Genomic DNA, 10,000 nt, shown 5'->3' with positions numbered 1-10,000 from the left:
CCATGACCAACACCATGCACCAGCACCATGACCAACACCATGACCAACACCATGACCAGCACCATGACCAACACCATGACCTGCATCATGACCAGCACCATGACCAGAACCATGACCAACACCATGACCAACACCATGACCAACACCATGACCAACACCATGACCAACACCAATGTTGATTTAGTGTGTTTTACATTTACTGTACTTTCCACCGCATTTGTTGACAACGAAATCTGGCCAGGGGCAGTAACATGATAAGAAGAATCATGGGACATCTGGATAGGGGGCAGTAACATGATAAGAAGAATCATGGGACATCTGGATAGGGGGCAGTAACATGATAAGAAGAATCATGGGACATCTGGATAGGGGGCAGTAACATGATAAGAAGAATCATGGGACATCTGGATAGGGGGCAGTAACATGATAAGAAGAATCATGGGACATCTGGATAGGGGCAGTAACATGATAAGAAGAATCATGGGACATCTGGATAGGGGGCAGTAACATGATAAAAGAATCATGGGACATCTGGATAGGGGGCAGTAACATGATAAGAAGAATCATGGGACATCTGGATAGGGGGCAGTAACATGATAAGAAGAATCATGGGACATCTGGATAGGGGGCAGTAACATGATAAGAATAATCATGGGACATCTGGATAGGGGGCAGTAACATGATCAGAAGATTCATGGGAAATCTGGCCAGGGTCAGTAACATGATAAGAAGATTCATGGGAAATCTGGATAGGGGTCAGTAACATGATAAGAAGAATCATGGGAAATCTGGGGTAGTTGCAATATAAGATAACAAAAACTGACAAAGGTTTTGAGTGAGAGGTCTAACTGGCGTCTTCAAGTGGACACACACCTCTCCGAAGTGGGCACAGTTTTCCTTCGTAATTTCAATGGACTTTTAGAAGAGTCTAGAAGAGTCTCAATGGACTTTTATGACTCAAGGAAGAGTCTTCAATTATAAGATGCTTTTTTTTAGCCTCTCCTTGCTGTGCCGTTGAGGAACTAGAGGAAGGACACTTGTTGTTTCATTTGGAACACAACCCAGCAGCCCTCACACAAACAGCCCATTATACATCTGGGTCAGGTGGGCATCATTTGAAAGCGTGTTCTATTGCCAAAATGACTAGCTAATGAATAAAATACAACCTTGCAGTATTTGGCTTTCACAAGACAATTCCAAGAAACAGACACACACATACACACACACATACACACACACATACACACACATACACACACACACACACACACACAGATATACATTCACACATACAACACACACTTAATCACATATATTTTCTAAATATTCAAAAACCTCTGGGTTCTCGTCCTGGGATCCTGTGGTATCTGATTGGTTGTCTCCCCATGTTAGGACCTTGCCTTGGCCAATGATGAGAGACTATCTCTGTATAATCGCTGTGCTGTCCACGCCCTCTCTGCTGCCTACCTCAGCCTCATCTCTCAACTCACCACCGTCCCTGCATTCTGCCAGCACATCCAAGAAGTAAGTAGGTGTATGTGTGTGTGTGTGTGTGTGTGTATGTGCGTGCGCGTGTGCGCGTGTGTGTGTGTGTGTGTGTGTGCGTGTGTGTGTGTTCATGCTGCTGTGTCCTCCCTCCCTAGGTGATAGAGCTGAGACAGAAGGAGGTACCCTACCTGCTGCCTGAAGACATCTTTATTGAAAACCCCAGGTACACATACTGTAGACACACACACACACACACGGACACACACACACACCTACTAAATAAACACTGTTTCAAATAGTCTCAAATAGCAGCCTGCACCTTCTATTAGCCAGGCAACGACTGTTTCAAATAAACAACCGTTTCAAATGAATGCCCGGTCTAAATGAATTGTTCACAAGTTTACCGTGAATTACCATAACTTGTTTACAAGATTTAATGTTTGATTTGTTACATTAAATAATTCATTACTGACTTGGAAAAAATGATGTCAATCATCTGTTTTTATCGCCAATATGAAACTGCCAGGCATTGGTTGCTAACAGCTGAGCACTGCCAGCTAACTGGCGAGTAAAAGTACCCCAACGGGAGTACAGACCCCCAACGGGAGTACAGACCCCCAACGGGAGTACAGACCCCCAACGGGAGTACAGACCCCCAACGGGAGTACAGACCCCCAACGGGAGTACAGACCTCCAACAGGAGTACAGACCTCCAACAGGAGTACAAACCTCCTACAGGAGTACAGACCTCCAACGGGAGTACAGACCCCAAATGGGAATACAGACCCACCAACGGGAGTACAGACCCCCAACGGGAGTACAGACCCCCAACGGGAGTACAGACCCCCAACAGGAGTACAGACCTCCAACAGGAGTACAGACCTCCAACAGGAGTACAGACCCCCAACGGGAGTACAGACCCCCAACAGGAGTACAGACCTCCAACAGGAGTACAGACCTCCAACAGGAGTACAGACCCCCAACGGGAGTACAGACCCCCAACGGGAGTACAGACCCCAAACGGGAGTACAGACCCCCAAATGGGAGTACAGATCCCCAACGGGAGTACAGACCTCCAACAGGAGTACAGACCCCCAACGGGAGTACAGACCCCAAACGGGAGTACAGACCCCCAAATGGGAGTACAGACCCCAAACGGGAGTACAGACCCCCAAATGGAAATACAGACCCACCAACGGGAGTACAGACCCCAAACAGGAGTACAGACCCCAAACAGGAGTACAGACCCCAAGAAATCAGCCAATCTCCTTCTAGTGGCCAAAGAACTGCCGGTAATGGGGAGAATAATTATTCAGTCAAGGAGTCACACTAAGACACAAGAACAGCGTGTAAATTATAACACATTAGTGCAGGAAATGTATTTAAAATACTGTAAGTGAATGCTGGAATTAAGCAAATGAGCAAAAGCTCTGTTTGTTAAAGAAAATAGAAATCTGTCTCTAAAAAATGCCTGTTATGTCCAGTGATTTAATATAAATGCCCGGGCTACTGCTAATGATAACGCTAACGCTAATGATAATGCTAATCATAATGCTAATGCGAACGCTAATACTAATGATAATGATAATGCTAATCATAATGCTAATGCTAATGCTAATGATAATGTGTGTTCCCAGAGTTCCAGAGTCTCTAGAGCGAGTGGAGGGAGAGGTCTTGTTCCAGCAGTTTCAGATCGCTGAGGTGCTGGGAGGAAGTGGCTACAACATAGAAATCCTGAACACACCGTTCACACCCCAGATCACAGGTACAGTCACGACACACACACACACACACACACACACACACACAACACACACACACACACACACACACACACACACACACACACACACACACACTGTAGCAGAGAGCAGTATGTGTCCCACCGTAGCAGACAGCAGTATGTCACACCGTAGCAGACAGCAGTATGTAACACACCGTAGCAGACAGCAGTACGTGTCACACCGTAGCAGACAGCAGTACGTGTCACACCGTAGCAGACAGCAGTATGTGTCACACCGTAGCAGACAGCAGTACATGTCACACCGTAGCAGACAGCAGTATGTCACACCGTAGCAGACAGCAGTATGTCACACCGTAGCAGACAGCAGTATGTGTCACACCGTAGCAGACAGCAGTATGTGTCACACCGTAGCAGACAGCAGTAGGTGTCACACCGTAGCAGACAGCAGTATGTATCACACCGTAGCAGACAGCAGTACGTGTCACACCGTAGCAGACAGCAGTATGTGTCCCACTGTAGCAGACAGCAGTATGTGTCCCACCGTAGCAGACAGCAGTATGTGCACCGTAGCAGACGTAGCAGTATGTGTCCCACCGTAGCAGACAGCAGTATGTGTCACACCGTAGCAGACAGCAGTATGTCACACCGTAGCAGACAGCAGTAGGTGTCACACCGTAGCAGACAGCAGTATGTATCACACCGTAGCAGACAGCAGTATGTGTCCCACCGTAGCAGACAGCAGTACGTGTCACACCGTAGCAGACAGCAGTATGTGTCCCACCGTAGCAGACAGCAGTACGTGTCACACCGTAGCAGACAGCAGTATGTCACACCGTAGCAGACAGCAGTAGGTGTCACACCATAGCAGACAGCAGTATGTGTCACACCGTAGCAGACAGCAGTATGTGTCACACCGTAGCAGACAGCAGTATGTGTCACACCGTAGCAGACAGCAGTATGTGTCACACCGTAGCAGACAGCAGTATGTGTCACACCGTAGCAGACAGCAGTAGGTGTCACACCGTAGCAGACAGCAGTATGTATCACACCGTAGCAGACAGCAGTACGTGTCCCACCGTAGCAGACAGCAGTACGTGTCCCAGTACAGACAGCAGTACGTGTCACACCGTAGCAGACAGCAGTATGTCACACCGTAGCAGACAGCAGTATGTCACACCGTAGCAGACAGCAGTATGTATCACACCGTAGCAGACAGCAGTATGTATCATACCGTAGCAGACAGCAGTATGTAACACACCGTAGCAGACAGCAGTACGTGTCACACCGTAGCAGACAGCAGTATGTGTCACACCGTAGCAGACAGCAGTATGTGTCACACCGTAGCAGACAGCAGTATGTCACACCGTAGCAGACAGCAGTATGTGTCACACGTAGCAGACAGCAGTATGTGTCACACCGTAGCAGACAGCAGTATGTGTCACACCGTAGCAGACAGCAGTATGTGTCACACCGTAGCAGACAGCAGTATGTGTCACACCGTAGCAGACAGCAGTAGCAGTGTCACACCGTAGCAGACAGCAGTATGTGTCACACCGTAGCAGACAGCAGTCACACCGTAGCAGACAGGTGTCACACCGTAGCAGACAGCAGTATGTGTCACACCGTAGCAGACAGCAGTATGTGTCACACCGTAGCAGACAGCAGTATGTGTCACACCGTAGCAGACAGCAGTACGTGTCACACCGTAGCAGACAGCAGTATGTCACACCGTAGCAGACAGCAGTATGTGTCACACCGTAGCAGACAGCAGTATGTGTCACACCGTAGCAGACAGCAGTATGTGTCACACCGTAGCAGACAGCAGTAGGTGTCACACCGTAGCAGACAGCAGTATGTGTCACACCGTAGCAGACAGCAGTATGTGTCACACCGTAGCAGACAGCATGTGTCACATGTGTCACACCGTAGCAGACAGCAGTATGTGTCACACCGTAGCAGACAGCAGTATGTGTCCCACCGCAGACAGCAGACAGCAGTATGTGTCACACCGTAGCAGACAGCAGTATGTGTCACACCGTAGCAGACAGCAGTATGTGTCACACCGTAGCAGACAGTACGTGTCACACCGTAGCAGACAGCAGTATGTCACACCGTAGCAGACAGCAGTAGGTGTCACACCGTAGCAGACAGCAGTATGTGTCACACCGTAGCAGACAGCAGTATGTGTCACACCGTAGCAGACAGCAGTATGTGTCACACCGTAGCAGACAGCAGTATGTGTCACACCGTAGCAGACAGCAGTATGTGTCACACCGTAGCAGACAGCAGTATGTGTCAGCAGACAGCAGTACGTGTCACACCAGACAGCAGTATGTATGTGTCACACCGTAGCAGACAGCAGTACGTGTCCCACCGTAGCAGACAGCAGACAGCAGTACGTGTCACACCGTAGCAGACAGCAGTACGTGTCACACCGTAGCAGACAGCAGTATGTCACACCGTAGCAGACAGCAGTATGTGTCACACCGTAGCAGACAGCAGTATGTATCATACCGTAGCAGACAGCAGTATGTGTCACACCGTAGCAGACAGCAGTATGTGTCACACCGTAGCAGACAGCAGTACGTGTCACACCGTAGCAGACAGCAGTATGTGTCACACCGTAGCAGACAGCAGTACATGTCACACCGTAGCAGACAGCAGTATGTCACACCGTAGCAGACAGCAGTATGTGTCACACCGTAGCAGACAGCAGTATGTGTCACACCGTAGCAGACAGCAGTATGTGTCACACCGTAGCAGACAGCAGTATGTGTCACACCGTAGCAGACAGCAGTATGTGTCACACCGTAGCAGACAGCAGTATGTCACACCGTAGCAGACAGCAGTATGTGTCACACCGTAGCAGACAGCAGTAGGTGTCACAGTAGCAGACAGCAGTATGTGTCACACCGTAGCAGACAGCAGTATGTGTCACACAGTAGCAGACAGCAGTATGTGTCACACCGTAGCAGACAGCAGTATGTGTCACACCGTAGCAGACAGCAGTAGGTGTCACACCGTAGCAGACAGCAGTATGTGTCACACCAGACAGACAGCAGTAGGTGTCACACCGTAGCAGACAGCAGTAGGTGTCACACCGTAGCAGACAGCAGTATGTGTCCCACCGTAGCAGACAGCAGACAGCAGTACGTGTCCCACCGTAGCAGACAGCAGTACGTGTCACACCGTAGCAGACAGCAGTACGTGTCACACCGTAGCAGACAGCAGTACGTGTCACACCGTAGCAGACAGCAGTATGTCACACCGTAGCAGACAGCAGTATGTCACACCGTAGCAGACAGCAGTATGTCACACCGTAGCAGACAGCAGTATGTCACACCGTAGCAGACAGCACACCGTAGCAGACAGCAGTATGACACACCGTAGCAGACAGCAGTATGTGTCACACCGTAGCAGACAGCAGTATGTCACACCGTAGCAGACAGCAGTAGGTGTCACACCGTAGCAGACAGCAGTATGTCACACCGTAGCAGACAGCAGTATGTCACACCGTAGCAGACAGCAGTATGTGTCACACCGTAGCAGACAGCAGTATGTGTCACACCGTAGCAGACAGCAGTAGGTTTCACACCGTAGCAGACAGCAGTAGGTGTCACACCGTAGCAGACAGCAGTATGTGTCACACCGTAGCAGACAGCAGTACGTGTCACACCGTAGCAGACAGCAGTACGTGTCACACCGTAGCAGACAGCAGTATGTGTCACACTGTAGCAGACAGCAGTATGTCACACCGTAGCAGACAGCAGTATGTGTCACACCGTAGCAGACAGCAGTATGTCACACCGTAGCAGACAGCAGTATGTCACACCGTAGCAGACAGCAGTATGTGTCACACCGTAGCAGACAGCAGTATGTCACACCGTAGCAGACAGCAGTATGTCACACCAGTATGTGCAGACAGCAGTATGTCACACCGTAGCAGACAGCAGTATGTGTCACACCGTAGCAGACAGCAGTATGTGTCACACCGTAGCAGACAGCAGTATGTCACACCGTAGCAGACAGCAGTATGTGTCACACCGTAGCAGACAGCAGTATGTCACACCGTAGCAGACAGCAGTATGTGTCATACCGTAGCAGACAGCAGTATGTGTCATACCGTAGCAGACAGCAGTATGTCACACCGTAGCAGACAGCAGTATGTGTCACACCATAGCAGACAGACAGCAGTACGTGTCCCACCGTAGCAGACAGCAGTATGTCACACCGTAGCAGACAGCAGTACGTGGTGTCACACCGTAGCAGACAGCAGTACGTGTCACACCGTAGCAGACAGCAGTATGTCACACTGTAGCAGACAGCAGTAGGTGTCACACTGTAGCAGACAGCAGTAGGTGTCACACCGTAGCAGACAGCAGTAGTGTGTAGCAGACAGCAGTATGTGTAGCAGACAGCAGTATGTGTCACACCGTAGCAGACAGCAGTAGGTGTCACACTGTAGCAGACAGCAGTACGTGTCACACCGTAGCAGACAGCAGTAGGTGTCACACCGTAGCAGACAGCAGTATGTCACACCGTAGCAGACAGCAGTAGGTGTCACACCGTAGCAGACAGCAGTATGTCACATCACACCGTAGCAGACAGCAGTATGTGTCACACCGTAGCAGACAGCAGTATGTGTCACACCGTAGCAGACAGCAGTATGTGTCACACCGTAGCAGACAGCAGTAGGTGTCACACCGTAGCAGACAGCAGTATGTGTCACACCGTAGCAGACAGCAGTATGTGTCACACCGTAGCAGACAGCAGTAGGTGTCACACCGTAGCAGACAGCAGTATGTGTCACACCGTAGCAGACAGCAGTAGGTGTCACACCGTAGCAGACAGCAGTATGTGTACACCGTAGCAGACAGCAGTAGTGTGTCACACCGTAGCAGACAGCAGTATGTGTCACACCGTAGCAGACAGCAGTATGTGTCACACCGTAGCAGACAGCAGTACGTGTCACACCGTAGCAGACAGCAGTACGTGTCACACCGTAGCAGACAGCAGTACGTGTCACACCGTAGCAGACAGCAGTATGTGTCACACCGTAGCAGACAGCAGTAGTATGTGTCACACCGTAGCAGACAGCAGTATGTGTCACACCGTAGCAGACAGCAGTATGTCACACCGTAGCAGACAGCAGTATGTATCATACCGTAGCAGACAGCAGTATGTGTCACACCGTAGCAGAAAGCAGTAGGTGTTACACCGTAGCAGACAGCAGTATGTGTCTATGTGTTGTAGATGAGGATCGCCTGTCAAAGAGGAAAAGTATCGGAGACACCATCTCTCTTCAGATGGACATGGATCCACGATATAGCCCAGAGAGAGAACAGGTAGGCTGTGTGTGTGTGTTCTCTCTGAGCCCAGGATTCAATCAGATCAGTGGTATCACGGGTGAGCTGACAATTTGCATAGCTTTTCATTGCTTTTGTTTAGGCCGTGTCAGAGGTGGATCTGCGTTAGGCCTGCACGAGGTCACTGTTACAAAACCACAGCCATCAAATAAAATGTATTTATATAGCCCTTCGTACATCAGCTGATATCTCAAAGTGCTGTACAGAATCCCAGCCTAAAACCCCCAAACAGCAAGTAATGCAGGTGTAGAAGCACGGTGGCTAGGAAAAACTCCCTAGAAAGGCCAAAACCTAGGAAGAAACCTAGAGAGGAACGAGGCTATGAGGGGTGGCCGGTCCTCTTCTGGCTGTGCCGGGTGGAGATTATAACAGAACATGGCCAAGATGTTCAAATGTTCATAAATGACCAGCAGGGTCAAATAATAGGTCCGGTGAACAGGTCAGGATTTCATAGCCGCAGGCAGAACAGTTGAAACTGGAGCAGCAGCACGGCCAGGTGGACTGGGGACAGCAAGGAGTCATCATGCCAGGTAGTCCTGAGGCATGGTCCTAGGGCTCAGGTCCTCTGAGAGAGAGAAAGAAAGAGAGAATTAGAGAGGGCATACATTCACATAGTACACCGGATAAGACAGGTAAAGTACTCCAGATATAACAAACTGACCCTAGCCCCCCGACATATAAACTCCTGCAGCATAAATACTGGAGGCTGAGGCAGGAGGGGTCATCCTTACAATCCATCCGCGTTAAAAGTTTAGAGATACATTTCTACTGCTGCTATGTCATAAACCCTCAAAGTTCCAGAACGGGGTGAAAATGGCAGCCATCTTGGTCAGGGAGAAATCCAAACCAGTCTAATTGGAATGAATGGCAGTAGAGGGATAATGTGATGTATCAGAAATATAAAATAGAATTATTGTCAACCTAATATATTGTTATGTACTGTAGTTTACACAGGTTTTATACAACGTAGATGTAAACAGACTGTAAATGTCTAAATTCTTGGAAAACCGTGAGTGTTATTATACATTATAAACTGGGTAGTTCGAGCCCTGAATGCTGATTGGCTGACAGCCGTGAGTGTTATTATACATTATAAACTGGGTGGTTTGAGCCCTGAATGCTGATTGGCTGACAGCCGTGAGTGTTATTATACATTATAAACTGGGTAGTTTGAGCCCTGAATGCTGATTGGCTGACAGCCGTGAGTGTTATTATACATTAAAAACTGGGTAGTTCGAGCCCTGAATGCTGATTGGCTGACAGCCGTGAGTGTTATTATACATTATAAACTGGGTAGTTCGAGCCCTGAATGCTGATTGGCTGACAGCCGTGAGTGTTATTATACATTATAAACTGGGTGGTTCGAGCCCTGAATGCTGATTGGCTGACAGCCATGAGTGTT

At 49.1% G+C, this 10,000-nt stretch overlaps 1 protein-coding gene across 6 annotated transcripts in view; it reads left to right on the top strand.

Moving 5' to 3' along the window:
* Nucleotides 1-10,000, top strand: part of LOC112247836 (protein EFR3 homolog B-like) — a 58,096-nt gene that overhangs the window by 44,079 nt on the left and 4,017 nt on the right. For all 6 annotated transcript variants that reach the window (XM_042330264.1, XM_042330263.1, XM_042330267.1 and 3 more), the window contains exons 16-19: nucleotides 1,393-1,524; nucleotides 1,644-1,711; nucleotides 3,126-3,253; nucleotides 8,486-8,577. In XM_042330264.1, coding sequence (XP_042186198.1) covers nucleotides 1,393-1,524; nucleotides 1,644-1,711; nucleotides 3,126-3,253; nucleotides 8,486-8,577 — 420 coding nt within the window. The remainder of the gene's footprint in view (nucleotides 1-1,392; nucleotides 1,525-1,643; nucleotides 1,712-3,125; nucleotides 3,254-8,485; nucleotides 8,578-10,000) is intronic.

This window comes from Oncorhynchus tshawytscha, linkage group LG11, assembly GCF_018296145.1.
Source record: "Oncorhynchus tshawytscha isolate Ot180627B linkage group LG11, Otsh_v2.0, whole genome shotgun sequence".
NCBI classification, from domain to species: domain Eukaryota; kingdom Metazoa; phylum Chordata; class Actinopteri; order Salmoniformes; family Salmonidae; genus Oncorhynchus; species Oncorhynchus tshawytscha.
The sequence above is the reverse complement of the archived record's forward strand: the minus strand, read 5'-3'. Positions and strand labels throughout refer to the sequence as shown.